Genomic DNA, 23,018 nt, shown 5'->3' with positions numbered 1-23,018 from the left:
TGAGACAAGGGCTTAAAGACGGCTGTCTCTGGTGTAGGCCAATCAGTTTCGAAGACAACGCGTTTATCTTTCAGAGCATGTTTGATTCATTTCTTTTTTTTTGCGCCACAAGTGCGTGTGGTCGATGCAGACTTGATGCCTCGTAACAGGGATATCAATTTGGCGTTCGAACATTTTAAAACCTGTTTTATTGCAAGAAAGGTTCAAGCCTCTTCATCGATTCTTCACCACTGTGATACGGCACTGGCAAAAGCGTCCCCGTAGATAAAAGGGCCATTGCCCGAAATGTTCCCGAGCATAGTAAATATTTTTTTATCATCTTTGGGGGAAATCGGTGTCACGGACGATTGTGTTAGGGTGACCGTGTGTCACGGCTACTACAACGACTACTACACACCAGCTCGCCTTTCTCTCCCCTAGGTCCCAGAAGCCCAGGTCTCCCCTCCGGCCCTGGGAGACCCTGACAGAGGCGAAAGAACCAGCACGCGCGGTCGTTATTCTCGCGGGCGCGATAAACGCTCGGTCACCAGGGAGAGCCCTTGCTGAGAATCACCGACTCTCTTTCTGGAGGGTCCTGCCGAACCTTCACAGCAGGCGGCGATGCTGCTGCTGCTGCTACTATGGGCGTAGACATCTGCGTATATGAGATTTGATCCTTGTGCATAATTAACGTACAGCGTTGTGGGATGCCGCTGGCATGAATGAGGCTATATAAAATGATGAAACAGTCATAACGCGAATTGGATTTCACGCGAAGAATATATCAGAGAACAATTCTAGATTTGAAGCTTTCGTGACTGCAAGGATTCGTATTCTTAGGTTTTTTTTCGGTAAAGTCACGTAAGTAAAAAATTAAAATTAATAAAAGTAACATAAAAATAAAATAAAAATCACGACGTTTCGGAGGCAACACAAGCTTCTATTGTACTTTTATTAATTTTAATTTTTTACCTACGTGACTTTACAGAAAAAACCTAAGAATATCAGGGAACACTTTTTTGTTCATAACAGACGCGAATTGGATGTAACGCGATTGAGTGAATGGAACCGCATCGCGCGAGTAGTCGTACGGCTGCCTCGGCGTAGCAGCGCACAAGACGGGATGCTGCTGGATGCTTCTAGATGCTACCCACATGCCTCAGTTTTTGTTCAACCTGCGTACGCATCTCGCGTGCTATCGTGGACTGTGATTTACTCTTTATTCTATATTTTAAAAGGCGTTTTTTCCCCATAACGCGGCGTTCTTCAGGAACGCAACTACCGCTTTGTAGAAGAACAGACATTATTATTGCGGGCAAACCCAATTTGAGTAATTTAACGTACGATTTTAAAAAAATGATATTTGAGGGTTCTGGTGAAGTCATTCGAGGCGTACAGTCGATGATTACCGCCCCCCTCCCCGGTGCTCCCGCCCCCCGCGCCCCTCCCTCCCCCGCCCACCCCCTAACCCCGAGAGAAGGGGTCAAGGTCACTCACATCCCTCCCTGGGAAACCACGAGGGCCCTGGGGACCGGGATCTCCTGTGCACACAGAGGCAAAGTGGGGAGGGGGGGAGATAAGAATCACAATGTAATCTTGACTTAAAGCTTTCGCGACTGCAGGAATTTATATTCTTTGGGTCTTTCGGTAAAGCCACGTAGATAGAAAATAAATAAAAAATGTCATATTTGTATGTCAAAATAAAATTGTATTTATTTATTTTTCCATCTACATGGCTTTACCGAAAGACCCAAAGAATAATCACAATCATCAGATGACGACAACGATGATGACGGTGGTGGTACCGGTGTTGAAAACAGTGGTGCGGTAAGGATGATGATGATGAAGAAGATGATAGCAGTGATGGACTGATGATGATGATGATGCTGATAGTGGTGACAGGTGATGTACCTGGGGGTCCGATGGGTCCGGGGGTGCCGATGGGCCCCACATCCCCCGCTCGTACCACGTCAGCGTGCACGTGGGGGAGGCGGCTCCCTGCCGAACAGTCACGTGACGTTGATCAATGAGCTGCGTGATCTATTCGACGGATTTTGTAGTTTTTTATGAATTTGTTGAAATCGTGAATATCGAACGCAACGATTGACCGCGTCTCCCGCGATCACTTACTCTCTCCTCGGGCCAGAGCCACGTTCTGGTTGCTCGACGTGGGACTAGGGGGGCCAGGAGGTCCGGGGGACCCCGGGAGTCCGGGGGGGCCGGGGACCCCTATTCCTCCAGGCGGTCCCATAGGACCCAGCCCACCGGTGGGGCCGGTTCGCCCCGCCACGCCGGGCCGGCCTGCAATGCAACAGCAGAACGAGATGGACACACTGTCAGTAAGTTACAGCGAGCGCGGCGAGCGGTGTCCCAGAAGGGCAATGTTGTCCGCTCCGTCTATACATTTATTTTCGTGCTTAAATCTCCAATAACTGCCAGAGGTGACGCAAGACACATCAGACGCGCGCCTCGACCATTGTCAGTGGCAACTCACGGGTACGGGCTGAGGAGGATAAAACGATAAAGGGGCAGCCCTGCAATTGCTTGTTCATTCCACTGCTGGTAGAAGCCTCCCCCCCCGCCCACCCCGACAACTAGGGGACGAACCCTCAAGGGTAATTGCTCTACTCTTCCACATTGACCAGACGTTGTTAAAAGAGGTGGGTGCACCCCCCACACGTGACCCCACCACGTGCCATCTCTTGTGGACCGGCGGGACTCGTCGCTCTACTCGTTTGTAACCGCTGGGTGGTCAGAGGCGGCATAAACTCGCCCGGTGTTTTCAAACTGCCGCCCCGGGGAATCGAATGGGAACGGGCGATCCTCGAGGATTGCAACATCCAGTGTGGCTAAACCATCACGCAGCGGGGTCCTTCATTCCATAATTATAAAATATATATATAAAAGCTGAGTCGACTGGGACAATATGTCTCATCTGCACGAGAGATATGGTGGTGGGGGAGGGGGTGAAACGAAAACGTGGCGGGTTCATAGAAGAAAACGCAGTGAACACAGAGAGATACAAAAAAAAACGATGGAAATGTAATAAAATTATAACTTACGTGTTGAGAATATCAGCATTTGATTTGCATTACTCGTGAACAGGGACGCTGCCGTGGTGCCATGGCTAGCACACGGGACTTGCATTTCGATTTCCCGGCGCGGCAGTTATCCCTTCCCCCCCCCCACCACCACCACTCCGGCCCCTCCACCCCGACTCTGTCCACCCCAGAAGTACGAAGGGTCACCCCGCAGTTAGTCCATGTGGGTAACTCCCACAGACTCCAAGACGCCCGGGCCAGCGTGCTGGGAAGAGTAGGCCAAGTACCCTTCGGAGAGGGCATCTCTATGGGCTCCAGAGAAGTTGAAGGCCCTTCTGGTAGCAGGGACATGAGCAAGCAGCTGCAGGGCAGCGCCTTTGCCTACTTGTTAAACAATCGATCGATGCACGTGTCGTGAGCGTAGGAATGAGATAAGGTTTTTGTGCGTCTTTTGAAATCGATGATGAATCGATGATTCGTCGCATTCCGACCCGTGACGGAATAAAAACTCTTGTAAAATCGTGCCATAATTAACATCGAGAACTCGATCTACGGAACACAGAGTACGTATGTTTTTGTTTTATTTGTTGTTGGGTCAGCCATCTGTGCGCAGATGTGCGACCATGTGTTTATGAGCGTGTGTGTACGGGCGTGTGCATGTGCGAGCGAGGGTGTGTTATATGTATGTGTGTCGGTCTTCGCCACCCACCCACGCCCTCGTGTGTCGTTCCGGCCTTCATAGGTGCTCGCTAAGAGCACTTGCCCCAACAGTCTATTAAGGCTATACGGGGGATCTTTGCCTGTGTGTGGGGAGGGGGGGGGTAGCGGTTAGCGCACTGCGCTGCGAACCCGGCCACCCAAGTTCCATTCCCGCTCACGGCCACCAACACCAGTGACGATTATCCGAACCGTTTCTGGACCACACGCAGATCGACTCGGCCTCAAATGAGTACATGGTGCGGTGTGTAAACATCGCCACTGGGGAGACAAAGGCGGCCGGGCGTGGTGCTGGCCACCCACCCCCTCGTGTGCCGTTCCGGCTTTCATAGGTGCTCGCTAACAGCACTTGCCCCAACAGTCTACTAAGGCTATATGGGGGATCTTTGCCTTTGGACGCGGATTTATGTGTGTGGGTGTTTGACATTTAAATTAGCCCTCGATTCCAGCTGCCTAAACAGCCAATAACGACCCGGCAAGGCAAAAGGACACTTACTATCAACGTTTACCCAAAATCCACACACACACACACTCTCGCGCAGAAACACACGTACACAGACCGGCACACTTGCACAGATGCCCGGCTACATTTGTCACCCAGAGTAACGATGTTTACACACCGCACCAGGTACCCATTTAAGGCTGAGTCGATCTAGGGGAGGCCCGGGACCGGTTCAGGCATTTTGGCAGTGAGCCAACATATCCGGCTTATAGCAGTGGCCACTCTAAAGCACAAAGACAAATATCCCCCTATAGCCATAACAGACTTTTGGGCAAGTGCTGTTAGCGAGCACCTATGAAGGCCGACACGGCAAGACGAGGGGGTGGGTGGCCAGCACCACGTCCGGCCGCCTTTGTCTCTCCAGTGGCGATGTTTACACATCGGCACGAGGTACACATTTGGGTCTGAGTCGACCTCGTTGCGACCCACACACACACACACTCAGCCATGCACAGAGCCTTGATTAAACATTCGTGACCTGTAACGTGCTGGCGTTTTGCTACCTCATTTGCAATATCCTGTGACCGCACTTGACCGCCATTGTTCACTATAAACACGCAATTTGCCTAATTACACGCATTGCTTACATTAAATAAACAAATGATTGGACGTGAAAAAAACCGCACACACACGGAGGTCCACTCTCAAAACACAACCTCTCTTTAAAAAAAAGAAAAAAAAATCCGTCGGTCGTTCTCCGGACCCTTTCTATTGCCTCTTCCCACACACTCGGAGACATTGGCCCAAGCGTAAGCAGCAGGCACACGTACAGGTAGAGACGAGGTAAAGGGGCAGCCCTGAAATGTCTTGCTCATGCCACTGCTGGCGGATGGGCCACCAACTAGAAGGGAGTTCTAGTTGGTGGGTATTTTTGGGTGGCAAGTACCCGCACTCTACCAAGCACCCACACTTTATCCCACCACACGTGACCTGACCGATCGACTTAACCGAGGCGGAAGGCGGCGAGGGGTCTGGGGGGTGATATAAAAAACGTCGCATCATTGTTTCGACTGCCGCGCCGGGAAATCGAATAGAAACCGCGCCCTCTGGAAATCAAGTCAAGGAACAGAAACCATCAACCACGCGAACTGCGCTGCATCGTCGCAGCAGCTTGTGGCCAACAATTAGAAAACCAAGGCGGTGGTCACCGCATCGCGCGCTTCCAGATGCGTTTCAGCGGCCCGTCAGCAACGCGCTTCCCCTCCGATATCACTGGTCAACACACTTTTTCTGGCATAAGGTATTGCAACGGTTTTAAGGTAATTTTGGGGTGCTGATTCCAAATCTGGCATCAGTTTTTGTCTATCACATTCAAGGTTTTTGAGATATCAAATATTGCATTTTCAATAAAAACTGCAGAAGAAAAATATTAAATAAATGTGGATATCTACATAAATTATATTATAAACACACTATCCTAAAAATACAACACCATATTTTAACACTAAAGCAGTCACTGACTCGCAACAACTTGCAATTAATTTCGGGTAAAATCGATGAAAATGGGGTATGCCGATAGCATAAAATGATATGTGATAGAGCAAATCTGAGATCAGATTTGGAATCAGCACCCTGAAATTAGTCTAAAACAGCTGCAAAAGTCCAGGCCAGAAAAAAAAAACTTTTTTTTGTTGTTGACCAGTGTATTGGGAAGCCGCAGGAGCTACGCCCTTTGAAATCATCGAGATCGAAAACTTACTTCTTCAGAACTACTGACTGTCTTTAGTTTGTTGTCCTTACCCCGGCACCTGCGACGAGCACGGTTGCCTACGTACGGTGCGAAAGAATTTCAACAAACGTACATACCAAGCCCGGCTTGCTAAATCATGACACGGTAAATATTGCAGTTTGGATTCATCGTGGGACAGAAATAAAAATAAATAAAAATGCTGAAATAATAAATGAACGGTCGCTCGAACGTGCAAACCGAAAGTTTCGTCGGATCGGCTGGCGGGGCAAAAGCACTGCCCCGGGAACGCTCGCGAAGCAGTCGTGGAAATTCCACATTCCCATGGCGGCGTCAAACCGCTCTTGTGCATGCTGTGAATGATTGTTGTTGTTAAAACAACAGCAGCAGCAGCAGCGTCGTGGTGGCTGTTGCACGCCAGGTGTGGTAATTGAATCCCGGCATAATGGTCCTCTCCCGAGAATAAGCAAAGTCAATAAAAGCTTCTAAAGCCCCGACTCTGCACCCCACGACAGCTAGACTTAATGTCGTCCCTGTTAATTACGCCATTCTTAGGGCCACTTATGCCCAATTATGTTTACTTTGTATAATGGGCCATTTCCCCCTACCGTGTTAGCACACGGACGTCTACATTTGCGCGCGCGCGCGTGCGTATCAGCGGTTAAAGCGCGGCGCTGCGCTACGAACCCGGCGACCCGAGTTCGATTCCCGCACACGGCCACCAACACCGGCTGTGACGATTATCTGAACCGGTCCTGGGCCTCCCCGAGGTCGACTCGGCCTCAAATGAGTGGCTGGTACGGGGTGTAAACATCGCTACGGGGGAGACAAAATGCGGGCGGGCAGGCGTGATGCTGGCAGATCTGTCAAATAGGTGCTCGCTAACAGCACTTACCCAAACAGTGTTAATTAAAAACTACACGCGATGTGGTCTAAGTGGCATTGACGTTACCACGGCGCTTGTGCCAGGCTAGGTGCACTTTGGGGCCACGCGAAGTGTCGAAGGCTCGCTGGCAAGATGGTCAACGGAACCAGACCCAGGTGTTATGGGTTGACTGACTTGCGATGACTTTGGCAGAGCCAACGTACACAACACGAGACAATACCCCCCGTGTAGCCTAAGAACGGGCTGTTGAGGGGAAAGTAGCGCAGACACCGAGACGCGTGTGTTTTTAAAGAGTGGAAAATTACGCAAAAGTAAGGAGGGCGGATTACGTTAAATCCCTGTTTATTTTTCCTATCTCGCTTCCCCCATCGCTCTCTCTCTCTCTCACCGTCTTAGCCGTCTCGCCTCCATCCCTACCCCTGTGATGTGTGGGTGGTGGTGGTGGTGGGAGCTCGGGGTTATTGGGCGTCGTTGAGCCGTGACCCACTCTGAAAACCGCACCCAGACCGCGTGGTCGTCACGGCGAATATTGCACGGAGTGAGGTACAGGGCACAGGCGGACACAGAAACGGCAGGTAGCAGATACAGACAGGTGGATGGACACACAGGTGGACATACAAACGTACAGGCAGACAGACAGACAGACAGACGGATGGACAGGCAGACGTGCATACAGGCACAATTATAGATGGACAGACGAACGGATGGACATGCAGATAGACAAATAGACAGACAGATGGACATAATACGGATACACAGACAGACAGGCAGACAGGTGAGCAGGCAGGCAGACACAGTGATAGACAGGTGGACCAATAAACATCACAGTACATGGACAGAGCAGACAGAGACGAGACAGACAGACAGACGTATGGATTAACAGACAGCCAAACAAAGACAGACACAAGTTTCTCTGACGTGGGGCTCGACGGAGCGAGAAAGGTGCGGGAAGCACATTCAACTAAACTCTGTAACTCATCACCCCACCTCTATCGTCCCACCCGATTATAATTTGCCTGTTGTTGTTTTTTTTTGCAGAGTAATAAGTGCCGACCACTTTAGTGCCCGTCTCGGATCTGCGCTGTTCATGGCGAGGATTGCGATTCACGTCGGAGGGGTCAAGACTCTTCATCTAGGAACTTTTTGATCAAGAGACCCAGTGTGTAGAGAGAGGGAGACGACGCAGAAGAAGACAGGAGAGACACGGAGGTGGAGAGAGTGGTAGATGTAATGTACTGTATGTTGAACTTCTTTCGCACCGTACGTAGCCAATCGCGCTAATCGGAGGTGCGGGGGACGAGGAGAGAGAGATAAGTGAGACGCAAGCATTTTGGAATTGAGTCGGAGATGACAAATCACAGCCAAGTAGAGACACCGAGAGGGTGGAGACACTAAGACACCGAGAGGGTGGAGACACCGAGACACAAAGAGGGTGGTGACACCGAGACACAGAGAGGGTGGTGGGTGAGACACGGGGATTACGAAGAGTCATTCCTTACTCCACCATCGTATGCCCTCGTCTTGCCGGGCCAGGCAACAGAGGCTTCATCAGCAGTGTGGTGGGGAGGGTCCCAAGACAACAATAGCGTCGTCTCTATGTGTTGGAGAAAGCTTGTGGAAATGAAATCATTGTACGGCTATTTGTGACGCGCATAATGTAGTTGGCGTCGCTCGAAATCCCGGGGGCAGTGGTGGGAACTTTGAGGCAAAGTCTATCAATAATTATTTGTAAGGTGCCTTCCACTAATGTCTCAAGGATTGACTGCTGCTGCTACTGCTGCTGCTGAGAATGTTCAGCAGCAGCAGCAGCGGGGAGAGGGTGATGATGTCCGCGTCCCAGACGGCCGGGCTTGCCACGGAGAAACGACGCCCGTCAGTGACCATGGACCCGGCCCTTGGTGTAGAGAAGACGAGGAGGTTGTGGTGCAGACAGGGGGCAGGAGTGCGGAGAGCAACAATGAGTGGCAGTGGCGGTGCTGGCCCTTGGAATATGTATGTAGTGTGACAGCGCCGGCTAGTGGACAGCAGCGGCAACTGTGGCGGACGGAGAGCGCACACGCCGGTGAGGGCGTGCGCGGTGTGTTGGCAGAGCGGAGGAACTGGGGCATGGGTCACGGAGGACCCCGTCTGGAGGCCCCTGGAACCTGCTGGTGGGCTCGAGAAAGGAGGCGCGGTCAGGGCGGAGCCAGGCCGCGCTGGGTGGCATAAAAGGAGCCGAGAGAGGGAGCTCAGGGCTGCCGGTTCTTGGAGTGGACTCGTCTCGTCGTCGCTGCTGTCTTCGCTGGATGTTGCGCGGACAGATAGTTCTTCTTGGTTCTTTCAGTAAAGTCACGTAGAAGGGAAATAATAAAATAATAACAATAAAACATAATAAAATAAAATTAGCACGACATTTCAGCCACAACGCAAGCAGCCGTTGCAGCCGAAACGTCGTGAGAATTTTATTTTATTATGATTTATTTTTATAATTTCCCTTCTACGTGACTTTACCGGAAGAACCAAGAAGATGAATCCCTGCAGTCACGAAATCTTTAAATCGGGACAGATAGTTGTTGGCCGTCTCGGTCAGCGCCATCGGTGTTAGACGATGAGGGTTGTGGTCAGGCTAGGCAACTATGGAGAGTGCGAGGACGAACCTGTGAGGTGTGGACTTGTTAAATAAAGAAGGTGCCTCCTGGAAACCCTTGTCTCCGAATCACTGGCTCTACACATATATCGAGGAGGTTGTGAGTCTCTCTGCTACTGCTGCTACTGCTGTTACTGTGGAAAGTTTTACTGTGAGCTGTTGCCCCTTGGTAAATCATTTCGCCTCCTTTAAAACAAAAAAATGGCTCGGTGCTGCTCAATATTCGCAGCCATCCCAGCCACCTCGTAAAGTCCAGTTTCTAAACAGAAGGCGCCCTTCATAAACACTCGGCTGGTGTCTTGTCATCACAAGCCATTGGGCGATGTCACATGGCCACAAATGGCGTGGCTGATTGTATTTATATAATAAGATACATCGATCGCGAGGGCGAATTCTCCGTTCGCCTTGTCTGCCTTCATAGGTGCTCGCTAACAGCACTTGCCCCACCAGTCTGTTAAGGTTATACGGAGGAGCTTTGTCTCTGTGTGTTCTTCTCTTTCCCTCTCGACTCTTTCTCTCTTCCCTTAGGTCCCGTCCAGTCCAAACACTTAAATGGAAACAGAACTGGCCCTGGCACCGCTAAATGTGTGTACGCATGTGTGTGGGCGGGCGCGTGCAAACTCGCACGTGTCTCTCTGTGTGTGCTGTGTTTATGCAGACGTTCGTATGTTATATACTGAGCGGTATACACGTGTGTTTGTGTGTAAGTGTAATTACATGTTCACCCCTTGACACATGCGGGTCCGTCCCACGACTTTCCGCCAGACAGCCTTCGACACTTCACGTGATAGTCTAAAAGTGTACCGAGGCTGGCGCAAGCACCACGGTGGTGATGTCACCGCCACTGAGTGGCGATCAGCGGCTGCTGTTGTGCGTGTCAAGTGTGCGTAGCTTAGTCCCGGAATGCGCACGATGCGTTCACAGGTGAGTTTTCAAATTGTGGGAAGTCAATATTTGGTTGTCGAATGTCTGGAATGGCCAGAGCCACGAGAACGTGGAATGTCCACCATTGGCTGAGGACCACACTCCATCGTCCACAAAGTTCACCTTTTGAGTTTGTCTCCGTCAGGGTAAATGTTGGGGTTCACATTTTAATTATGTGAAAAAAAATTTGTCCAAGGTTAAACGTCCTAAAAGAATGTGGCCTATATGAAGACATTTGGTGTATATTTTATGTGCCCATATTTCACTTTTATAGACTGGTATAATATAAATAACTTTTCTGGGACTACTATCTGACCGAGTGAGTAACATCATCATCATCCTTGTCAGCAGCAAGAGGATTAGTTATCGTGTTATTCCAGGTGTTGAGAGACCAATAGGGATAATTTATAACGGCCACAAATATTCAAACAATGATCAAAACGAAAACGTAAACCAGACCTTTAAAAAGCTTCCCAGCGACCCAAGGAATTACATAAACTGCTGCGAAAATAAACCATTCGCACAGCAAAACCCAAACAAAAGCTTAGAAACGTCAACAAAAACAGCCTCACAAACAAACATAAACACAGGCATCCACTCAGCCAAACAAATATCCAAACAACCAAACTGGCTGCCAAAAACTTAAACACTCAAACGTGTGGACGACTGTGGCGTGCAGTTTGCGGCATTGTACCGCTGTTCGGCGCGATGTCCGACGTTTGCGCTCCGCCTCCAGCGCGTGCAGCGGATTCAGTTCCAGCGTGCGGAATCGCGCCGAGCGGGGGGCGCGTGATCAACACCAGAAAAACGCTTCGCAGGGTTACGTAAGCATCCACACAGACAGCAAGACACAAACACGCGCGCACGCGCACGCACGGACGACCACACACTGGCCTGTGGGTCCCATGGGTCCTGCTTTTCCACGGGTCCCTTCGGTGCCAGGTCTCCCGGGAATTCCTGGGGGTCCCGGTTGTCCAGCCGGTCCAACAGGGCCTGAAAGCCAGGGTCAGGATTAGGTTGGTGTGACACGGGGAGACAAGGAATCGTGTTGATAGTGGCGGGGGCTGTTTGCGTGGATAGGTCGAAGGGCTGTGGGTGGGGGGGTTGTGGAGGGGAGGTGATGGTCGGAGCCAATTCAGGCATCACGTGTGTGTGTTGAACTTCTTTCGTCCCTTACGTAGCCAACCGCGCTAAACTCAACACACACACACAAAAGCAGTGGCAAACATTTGGCTCGCTGTCGTTAGCCATGGCATAGAATCAAACTCGGATCACTGTGGTTCACAGTTCAGTGCTGCCAGCCATCGCCTCCCCCCACAACCCCGGCCCCCTTCGCACTCTTTCCCTCCCCCCCCCCCCTCAGCAAGTCTCCTTCTAATAATGCTGATAGCCACAATCGGGCCAATAATTTACCCAGGAAACCCCCAACGTGTAGGCAATTTCTAAATTAATTCGTGAAAGTAAATCACGTGTTAATCTTCAATGCGGCATGCATGGGAGGCCCTGCTAAGAGACAGGCAGACAAGGCGCGTGCGTTCAACGGCGATTCCAACGGGACGGACGAATTCCTCCGCTAATGATGATGATGATTTACTACAGCAACTGGCAGCCACGAGACACCGAGCAATGAAATTCGGTTCGGTCCACTTGCCTATGTCTGGCGGCTTTACAACATTACTTTTTCCCCTTCTCCCCTACCCGTTCTCGACTCCTGGATTGTTCGGAGAGTTTTACTGCTCTCTGTCTGGTGGGCTATGCACTTCCCCCACCACTCACTCTCCCACTCAACCACCCTATCTACCCACCCTGCAACTCTGCCCACCATCACTGCCAGCACTAACCACGACCTCCAACGGATAACGCCCAAATTATTGTCGATCCCATCCCATGTCCAATATTTGTCAGCTTATACTGGACCGTAGGATAACATAGCTGAGCCATCCGATTATTTGAGTAATGGAGTACTCTAATTGTATTAAATCGGATGACCACGAGAATAGTTGGGGAAAAAATCTGTTCCCATGGTGGCCGGGGCTTGGTGACATCATCGGCATCATCAGCTGACCGTGGCACCATCGGGGGTTTCCTGCCTTCCAGAGGCGAGGAGGTGGCGAGCGGCCACCGCTTTTGTTGAAAGGGATCCGATGAATCACCGACAAACAAAGCGGAATAAATCAGCGGACAAATACGCCCCCTTCACATATGGCATCGCTCCGCGTGAAGAAAAACAAAACAGTGTATTTTTTTTTTACAAACCATCAGTCGCACACGGTCTTCTTGGGAGTGCATATTTATTTCAGCAGCATTGGTTCAATCCGGGCAAACTCTGGGCCGGTTGTGACAGTCAGTGTCTCATCATCAGCAGAGTCAGGCTCGCTTGAATCAATGCGGGTGAACTGGCCGATCTTACAGGCAAAGGACCCTCCTCTATTTACAATATGGGACCATACAAAATTCAGTTAACGACCATTTTACCTCATTGAATCAACTTAATCAACAAACAATCCAAGCTTGAAGCTATATATTGGTCACATGTGACCGCCGCTCAGGATACTGCACAAAAACAGTGGCCTTGTTTATACTTTATTATTTATTACACAGAAAGATAGAGAGACAGTCATCGACAGAGGGAAACGTAGGCCTCGAGCCTGGACTTGAACAGGGGTGGAGGGAGTCAACAACACGAATGGGAGTCCCAGACTGGCGGGGCAGGTCGGCACTGCAATAGTGAATGTAGCGGCCCCTAGTGGTTTAAGGGCTCGCACACGAACCAATTACATATAACGAATATGAAAATAACCGATGATATTATTTCATCGAAAATGAACGTTTGATGGATTTAACTTTTCTCACCTTGCTTCCCGGGCTGTCCGGCCGGTCCCCTCTCCCCTTGGAGCCCTGTGGGTGCGCGCGCGAAGACACGCCACGGATCAATGAACGCATGTACCACGTGTCTTACATTAGTTAACACCTTTGTTCATAGTTCGGCAATTGTTAATTTTGGGGCAGAACATACAAAACTGAATCTGACCAGGTGGCATTGTTCGTAGCACAGTGTTCTATCTGCCGCACCACTGCTATATGGACGCAGAGACAAAGATCCCCGATATACATATCCATACAAACTACATCATTAGACCTCCTTTGCCAGTACCAAAATATAATAATAGGGTTTTGTCCCCTTTTTCCCCAGTTTCAAGGACAATGCATATATTATCATAGTATGTTTTTGTTTGCATTTTGACTGCAAGTATTGTGGTTAATGCAGACATGAATCCTTGTAAAAAGGTTTCAGTTTTGTTGCCAGAAAAAAGGGGAAACCCCCTATTATTATTCCATACAGACTGTTTGGGGCAAGTGCTGCTAGCGAGTTGCTTGACGGCCAGGGCCGGTTCAGTTGTCACTCGCCATTGATGTCAGCCGTGGTCAGGAATCGAAGTCAGTCGGCACACTCCATGGCACAGCACGGTAACCCACTGCACCGCCGTCACACGGTACCACGCATCACAAACGCACGTGCCGCGCGCATACGCTGGCGCTTCTGACCTTGAGGGCCAGGCAGGCCCATGGGCCCTTGCGGGAGGAGGGACCCGAACGCGACCTCTGCCGTGACCTCAGGCCCGTGGGCCCCTTGACCCGCGGCTTCGGCCGGGAGCTCATTGCTCGAGTCCCCTGCCGCCCTGTCCCCCGACTCCATCAGGCGCACCTGGCGGAGGGAGAGTTGGGGGGGGGGGGCGGACACGGCGACGTGAGCCGACGGAGCCAACCTCGCGAGCAAAGCGCGTGCGCATTCACAGGACCCACTCAACCCTAGCGTTGCATACACTGGGTTTACAATTACACAGGTGATGAGAAATAGCGATGGTGCCAGGTTGACTTAGGGGGTCCGTGAGAGAGCTGTGTGAACATATTTTTTAAAAATGATTTTTAGAGGTGGCTGGAGTGGCTCAAGGGATTCGAGGTCTGAGCACCGAGGCCTGTGCAGCTGAGGTCCTGGGTTCGATTCCGAGTTCGGCTACCCGTGATGACACCACCAAGACATTGTGTTGGATTGAAAGGGTGAAAGAAGAAGTTCAGAAGACGTAAATAATAAAATAAATAGCGACATCGAAGCGGTGAAAGTAACGCATACAGAAGACTGACTATGGCTCATTTAAAATCGCTCTCATTCTCCAAATGTGTGCTCCAATCAAAGCACTTCCTTTTGCCAAAATATTCTCTAAAGCCTAGTGAACATAGACAAAAAAAACCCCCATCACAACGAATATTATCTTGGCATTTTACTATAACGTAAAAAAAAAATCAGGTTCCTGTGAGCACGGGAGGATTATGAAAAAAGCGTCGTGAACATGACGGCTGTCTCTTAATTCCCCGTTGCAGAGCAATAGCAGCTTCTCTCCTCGTAATTGTCAAAACAATTCCTCCCTCTTTGACACACGTGGCACGACATCCAAAAGCGTTTGTTTCTGGTAGGAACCTCCTGGTTCCACCAGCCCACAGGGGATTATTGTGTCCGTCCGTCCGTCGTGCATCCAAAAATGGGAAGGGTGGGGCTGGGTGGAGAGGGGAGGATGGGGAGGGGCTGGGTGGGGAGGGTGGGGAGGGGCTGGGTGGGGGGTGGGAGGGGTGGGGCTGGGTGGGGATGGGCTGGTTACCCCGTGGTGCCCTTATAAAACTCAACGTTTAACCTACTCACGCCGGCTTGTGCCCGCCCTCACAGTCGGCCATATTTGCGGAATACACCACGCCGCCGTTGACTCTGGCCATTGACCGAGCAACCCAACGTTCCTAGCAGCTCCCTCTGCAGGAATGTGTTTAAAAGAGAACCCACGATATGTAGATTCCTGTGCTGGTCTTAGAGTGGAGACTATCTCCAGTAGGAGAGAAGATATCGGCTTAGTCAAATCAAGCAGTGCCTGGAGCAGGGGTCGTGAACAGAAACAAGAAGAAGAACCATTTCTGTTCGAATTCGGTAACCCCCCCCCCCCCCCCAATATTTCAAGAGCCGCAGTGCACTGTGTGGTGAATACGAGAGACGGTGATATCCTCAATAAATACCGGTCACGAGGCAGTCCTTAACGAGCCCCATGCGGATCCATAGCCGCAGGTTGCAGACCCCTGGGTTAGAGTAAAGGCTCACAATCACGAGTTTGGGATTCTAGATTTGAAGCTTTCGTGACTGCAAGGATTCATACTCTTAGGTTTTTTCGGTAAAGTCACGTATTTTTAAATTATTTATTTTTATTATTTATTTTTTACCTACGTGACTTTACCGAAAAAAAACCTAAGAGTACGAGTTTGGGAGTTCGATAACAAATGTTCTATCAAACAAATATCAATTTGGGGGTGGGGGGATGTCAATAGCGGCTGTGAAATGAAAAGGCTCGCCCCTGCCAATGTGGAATTTCCACCGTTGGCTCAGCGTGAGCCATTAGCGTGACCTTTGTTTAAAAAGGAGGGGAGGGGTAGGGGGGCATAACTCTGTGAGGGCACGACGCGGTCAATGTTAAGTAAACTTTAAACAAACGTTAAACGTACTCTTTGGTTCGTTCGGTAAAGTCACGTAGTTAGAAATAAAATAAAACAAAATAAAACAAACGTTGAACGCTGAACAGAATGAGTGACGATGCTCAACTAAACCATTTTTTTTAATTTTATTTTAACCAGGTAAAGCCCACCGAGTAATGTAGCTCTTTTAAAACAAGCAAACTGGCTATCACAAACGAATGCTCAACGAGGTTGCTGATAATAGTTTTTTTACCCTTCTATCTGGCAACAAAACTGACACCTTTTTACAAGGAGTCATGTTTGCATAGACCGCAATACCTGCAGTCATAATGCAAACAAAAGAACATAACTCTGATAATGTGCACTGTCCTTGAAGTTGATTGGTCCACACCCGAGACAGCTTTCCTTAGAGCCTAGTCTCACATGGGTTGGACCAGATGACGCCAAAAGGCGCACAACTCAAAGACAATGCACCATCAGAGTATGAGAGCTCGGGGCAAGCATCTACACTATGGGAACCTCATTTGCCAGTAAAAATATGATAATTGTTTTTTTACCCTTCTACCTGGCAACAAAACTGACACCTTTTTACAAGGAGTCATGTTTGCATAGACCGCAATACCTACAGTCATAATACAAACAAAAGACATAACTCTGATGCAGGTATTGCGGTCTATGCAAACATGACTCCTTGTCAAAAAAGGTGTCAGTTTTGTTGCCAGATAGAAGGGTAAAAAAAAACAATTATCATATTTTTACTGGCAAATGAGGTTCCCATAGTGAGGTTGCTGATGTCATCATCACGTGGACGTTTTATGGCGGCAGCCAAGATGCAACCCGCTGTTGTCCATCCTGTATTCGGCTCTCGTGCCCTGTGCTGTACAGGAGGCCGCCACTGCTGATAAATATTTCGAGAGTTTAGAAAGGGGGCCGCTAAACCTTCAGCAGGGCGTGGATGATGATGGGGGGGGGGGGGCTCAGTCAATGGTGGTACCAGCTCATTGGGGGGCCGGACCTAAGCATAAATTCGTTTTTGGGTGCGTCATGTGACAAACAGTCTGCCGGGAAACAACGCTACTTATATTAACTTGCGTTTCAAGTTTCAAGTTTATTTATTAGGTAGAGCCCCGTGAGCCATGTGGCTCTTGACTCGGGTGCAACCGCAACAAACTAAAACATGGACACAGAACATCTTAAAATGACGACACGCAACACACGAATGCTCAGCGTAGTGGCTGATATCATCATCGGCGGTTTTTGGCGATTATATCGACGTGTGAAATAACAAAGGCTATTGATTAATTACAAACATTTGTAAGTGTGCCATTAGAATGATGAGATTTCTGTATGCATTTATTGACACAAGGATCTGAGTTCGAACTGATATTTATTCGTTTTTTGTTAAATACATCTGGGAACCCCTTGGTTTACTTGGGGCCCTAAGCTTTTGCCTGCATTCCTAGCGCCACACCAGTGATCCTCTCCCTTACGTGGGTGGGGTGGTCAGGGATTGCGAACACGAGACGGGTGATGTAAACTGTTCAGAATCAGAAAATTTATTTGTGCTGGAGGAATCCGTTGGCTGCGGCCATTCGACGCCTGAACATTCGCAGACGCAGGTCAAGTCGGACTGGGTGGCCGTCGCTGCTTCTGCTGTTGCTGCTGCCTCACTCGCGTGGCTGTCGCTAAACCGCGTGGCGGTGGCAAAAAACGACGACGCGCATCTCACCGCACGCGCGATGCAGCCGCCGCTGTCTCTGCGGTGCGCTGGGGGAGGTCTCGCAACAGACGTGGAACGGTTCAACTCCCACCCTGCCAATACCCACCCCCACACACACCACCACACCCCCACCCCACCCCACCACACCCCCACCCCGCCCCCACTACCCCCACCCCACCACCCCCACCCCACCACCCCCACCCCACCACCCCGCCCAAACCCCACTACCCCCCACCCCACCACCCCCACCCTACCACCCCCCACGCCGCCCCCACCACCCCCACCCCACCACCCCCACCCCACCCCCACCCCACCACCCCCACCCCACCCCCACCACCCCCACCCCGCCCCCACCCCACCGCCCCCACCCTACTACCCCCACCCCGCCCCCACCCCACCACCCCCCGTCCCGAATTAGACGATTTGCCAGAATTGTCATAATTCGCAAGAATGTTTTTTCTTTCATTTACACTGCGGTTATTGGCGAGCTGAAGCGATTCATATTGTTTTTAAAATGGTAATTATTGTTATTAGCATCATCATAAAAAGCCACTCAGGGGTTGACTTGGTTCAGCGTCTTTCCCCGCGATGCCTTAAAGTTTGTGTTCAAGTAGAGTGTATGCCTTTCAGTTCAATAATAATACAAAGTAATATTGATTATATATAGAGACCTTTCGTTAATCCACTGTTGGATGAAGGCCTTTGAACCAACCGTGTCAGTCACGAGGGTTTGTTGGACCATACCTCACCACGCCAATCAGTGTGGGTTGATGACACCCACGACCCTTTTGGAAATCGCTCGTGGCTGGAAATTTGAACTCTGATCGCACAGCGCACTAACCACTAAGCAAACCGCTGCACCCCTGTACTCATTACTCACAGCGTATACAAATGCAACGACGGCATCGATCATTTCGCGCGAGATTTGATGCACGTGGCAAGGGCCGAAGAAGAATCGGCGTTATTCGCAATGACCACGGGGGAACCCGCTTGCATATAGCGATCAACATCCAGATATCACCCACGGGCCAATAATGATGTCGGGTACCATCATCACACATTGCCATCACTTCCTTCCTCCTGCCTGATCCGGCAACTGTCACACAGTCGACACCCAACCTCTGAGGATTCATTGTTAACGCCGCCTGGCTTCAGGTCTTCCCTTTCGCCGCAAAACCTCCGGGTGCCACTGCAGCGCCGGTCTCTGGGACCTGCCCCCCCCCCCATCCTGGAACACGTTGTCCCACCCATCACAACCTCCGCATCCTGATTGTAGCTTTCAAATTGATTCCCTGTCGCATCCTATTTTGAAATTCCATGTCGAAGCACTCTTCACTTTTCCTGCCACCTCTGGAGGATTAAAACGACAACAACAAAACCCCCAACTATTAAGAGAGTGAAGAATAATTAATTTTAACAAAAATGTTCAAATGTTCTTTCGAATTGGTCAATAAAATGTAGACTTCCACTCACATATAAACGAACGCACCCACAACAAGATGAAGACCGGACTGAGACGTCTTGATGCGCACCTCCGATTAGCGCGGTTGGCTACGTACGGTGCGAAAGAAGTTAAACGTGCACACGTACACTTGAGGACAAGGTCTAATCACAGGTGGCCAACCCAGAATCTTAGCGGTGTCCGATTAACGCTCGAACCACCCGGTCACCTAGAAATGTTGTTCAATCCATTTGAAGGATTCACATTGTCCGACTGAACTGACGTGGACTTACGTTTTATTTTTTATTTACTTGGGACAATGATGGGTTCAGCATTTGGCGGCCAAATGTGACCGATTAAACCTCTAATGTAATGAATGGGGCAGTGAATGTGAATAAAGGACTTTTTGAAAGCCACACTGCCGGGCTGTGTTTACTCCACTGCTCGCTAGCGGGTAGTATAATCAATCTGTTATTGTACGTTACGCCTAAGTTCATTCAAGCAGCAACTTCATAAATCACACGCACGAACACACGCGCACACGAGGCCTGTAAAGATGCCTCGGTTTAACTGATGCGGTTGCTTTGAGACGCTGCGGATTTTAAACGCCGTTTGAGCGAAAATCCTCAAATTCTTATTCAAATAAATGTTGACGCTCACGATATATGCTTTGAATCGTTCTTGGAAGCAACGATTGCCTGTCATTTATGCAAACCATATGCACATGTATGTACTTATAATATAATTACCCTTATGATAGTTGTTGTTGTTATTATTTTGTGTTCTTTACTAATATAAACTCAGCTCGTGTGCAGGAGCGAGGTGGACTGTCACACCGCAGGATTTGTGAGAGATGGTGGCGGCTTGGGGTGGTCTTCTCCCAGAAGTGGCATGACCTTGGCTAATAAATATGATACTAATATCACGAGGCATATCAACAAACACCAAGACACTGATCCCTGCCCCCTATAGCCTGAAAAGATTGTTGAGGCAAGTGCTGTTAGGGAGCTCCTATCATGGCAAACGCGGCACACGAACGGGTGGTGTTTACACACCGCACCAGGTACTTATTTGAGGCTGAGCAGACCTAGGGGAGGCCCAAGACCGGTTCAAATCACCATCACTGGTGTCGGCCGAGAGCGGGAATCGAACTCGGGTCGCCGGGTTCGTAGAGCGAGTGCACAAACGACCGCTCCCCTACTATAAACACACACACACACTCTCTCGCACACACGCGAGCACACAAACACGTGTGCACACAGATGTCTGACCCAACAACAACAAAAAAACAACACGCCCTGTGTTCCGTAAAAACGAGTTTACGATGTTAAATTATGGGACCATTTTAGAAGTGTTTTCTATTGCCAGTCATGAGCATTTAATAGTGCTTCGATTCATTCTGTTCTCATTAAAATGTACACACAAACTTGAATACTCAATTGCATATACAAAGGCGAATATTCCCCGGCTAGCCTTTAACAATCTGTTGGGGCAAGTGCTGGTGGAGAGCACGGATTTCAGGGCCGGCCAGAACCTCACACGCACACATAAATACCCAAACACATACACACGCACACATAAACACCCAAACACATACACACGCACGCACACACAAACACCTAAACACATATACACACGCAATAAACACCCAAACACATGCACATAAACACCCCAACACATACACACGCACCAATAAACACTCAAACACACACACACATAAACACCCAAAAACACACACATACATAAACACCCAAACACACATACACACGCACACAGATAAAGTCACCCCCGTCCGGTATAACCAGACGGGCTCTTATGGTAAATGCTGTTAGCGAGCACCTATTAAGGCCTTAATAGGAGTGGCGTTGACGAGCACCACGCATATACAAAAACAATCAAACACACACACACACGTGCATACAGACACATACACGAATGCACAAACGCACATAAATTCGCACAGATGCATCGCCCGAGATTTGAGTCGACGCGTGCCGGGTGTTCGCTGCAAAACTTCCGCGTCCGAACAGAACGACGCAGCATTTGCTCTGTAACGGGCGCCATCCATCAGCCTGGAGCCTTGCTTCAGTTTTTTGTCTCGAGACGAGGCCCTGGGTTTTGTCAAGAAGCTCTCTGCTTCGTTACTTGTTAAGCAAAACGTTGAGCAACCCCCCCCCCCCCCCCCCCGTGACTGACACGGGGCCTTCGTCCAGCAGTAGATTGTCCAAGACTATTTACATTGTCATTGAGATGCGGGTTGCGTTGGAACGCTGCGTAAATCCGAATTGAAACGCACTGCATTGTCCGGAGGGAATGCCACCAGCCAGCCATGGCGGTGCTAGAGGAAGGAAACGAAAGGACGTGGAGGGGGTGACTGGCGTAGGGGAGAAGGAGACACAAGGACAAAGATTCCCCGTATAGCCTTCAGCAGGCTGTTAGGGCAAGTGCTGTTAGCGAGCAAGTATGAAGGCCGGCACGGCACACGAGGGGGTGGGTGGCCAACACCACGACATTTCTCTACCCAGTGGCGATGTTTACACAGCACACCGGGAACTCATTTGAGGCTGAGTCGACCCAGGGGGGGCCTAGCACCGGTTCAGATAATATAATCGTCACTTGTATTGGCCGTGAGCAGGGCTCGAACTCGGGTCGCCGGGTTTGTGAGCGCAGAGCGCGAACCGCTACCACGACCGCTCCCCACGAGCACAGCAACACTGGCAATAGATGGGATGATGTTGATGCTGCTGCTTGAGGTTTATTGATCTAGCAGCCTCCTGAAGAGAGGCTGGACGGGAAGAAGAAGAAGGTACTGACGTGGTCATTAAGGTGTTCTCCAATCTACCAATTTAAATACCAGTGTAAATGCAAAGGCACCAGCAATTGCCCAAGCTCTGCGATCCTTTATACACGAACGTTTTCAGCCAATGAATGAGTGCGCATACAACAAGTGGGAGAAAAACCGGAGGACCCGGTGAAAACCAACGCGTGCGAGGGGGCAAACGCTCTAATCCATGCAGAAGGGGCCGGTGGAGATTAGTCCACAATTGTGCCCTACCGCCTTCTCTTGGCGAGCCGTGGTACGGGCTCCTCCCTCGACGCCCATGGAAACGAGGGAGTTGTGCAACGTTCGTATGATCCACTAACCCTAGCTGCCTTAGCAGTGCTTCACCACTCCCGCCCGGCTTTCATAGCAAGCCCCACCTGTTTTGTGGTTATGACCTTCCTCTGGGCTCACCTTGGCCTCCATGTCCTTGAGTTTGCTCGTCAGCTCGGTGAGGCGCTCGCAGTCCACCCGCATCGCACAGCGCAAGCACAGGAGGAGGCATTGAGACATCTGAGAGGTTTATTTTTTTTATCTCCTTGCAAAGTGATATACTTTTTGAAATTCATAATTCGAGAATGAAACGAATAACAACGCAGTCGCGGTGGCCGAGGGGCTCGCGAGTTCAGAGCGAGGAGCCGGCACGACTAAAATGCTGGGTCTACTCCGGGGTTTCAGCCACCAATGACTGCTCCCAAAAAAACAAACCCATCGCCACTTAATCATACAACACATTTTTTATATAATAATTAAATGCGTCTGGCTGTCACGCGACGAACTTTGCCCTCATATGGCAAAGCGGGTGGTAAAGTTATGCCATTTACTGTGGACCAGGGGTCACGTGAAGGAAATCTCAAAGGTAGCTCTGCAGTGTTCACTTCTGCGGGTCATCCTCTAACATAAGGCGTTGCACTGCTTTGCGAGCAATCCGCATGGATGCTGCGTCTCGTGACGCATGATGTTGACGGCACAAGTTGGGATTATAACTGGGGCTAAAATTACATCAAAAGCACAAAACAAAGCTTGCTGAATCGGGACAGATTTCCTTAACTGTAGTGTGCTGCAAGTTGCAAGCTATGGTGTGCGAGACAGGCCAAGATCACCTAAACTGGGCCCACCTCTGAGCATCAGTTGGGCCACGAATCGCTCAACTGCAATCGCCTGCA

The 23,018-nt window shown here is 50.0% G+C and overlaps 1 protein-coding gene across 1 annotated transcript in view; it reads right to left on the bottom strand.

Moving 5' to 3' along the window:
- The window catches only part of LOC133348725 (collagen alpha-1(I) chain-like), a 32,183-nt gene extending 9,854 nt beyond the window's left edge, over positions 1-22,329 (bottom strand). The window contains exons 1-8 of the mRNA XM_061561661.1: positions 22,267-22,329; positions 13,909-14,068; positions 13,216-13,260; positions 11,257-11,355; positions 2,110-2,280; positions 1,891-1,977; positions 1,477-1,520; positions 398-460 (exon numbers count right to left, since the gene is read on the bottom strand). Of these exons, the coding sequence (XP_061417645.1) occupies positions 398-460; positions 1,477-1,520; positions 1,891-1,977; positions 2,110-2,280; positions 11,257-11,355; positions 13,216-13,260; positions 13,909-14,068; positions 22,267-22,329 (732 nt within the window). The remainder of the gene's footprint in view (positions 1-397; positions 461-1,476; positions 1,521-1,890; positions 1,978-2,109; positions 2,281-11,256; positions 11,356-13,215; positions 13,261-13,908; positions 14,069-22,266) is intronic.
- Positions 22,330-23,018: the final 689 nt, after the last annotated feature.

Source organism: Lethenteron reissneri, chromosome 28 (assembly GCF_015708825.2).
Source record: "Lethenteron reissneri isolate LAM-NWPU_2019-01 chromosome 28, ASM1570882v1, whole genome shotgun sequence".
NCBI lineage: Eukaryota > Metazoa > Chordata > Hyperoartia > Petromyzontiformes > Petromyzontidae > Lethenteron > Lethenteron reissneri.
Note: the sequence above shows the minus strand (reverse complement) of the source record. Positions and strands in the feature narration are given on the sequence as shown.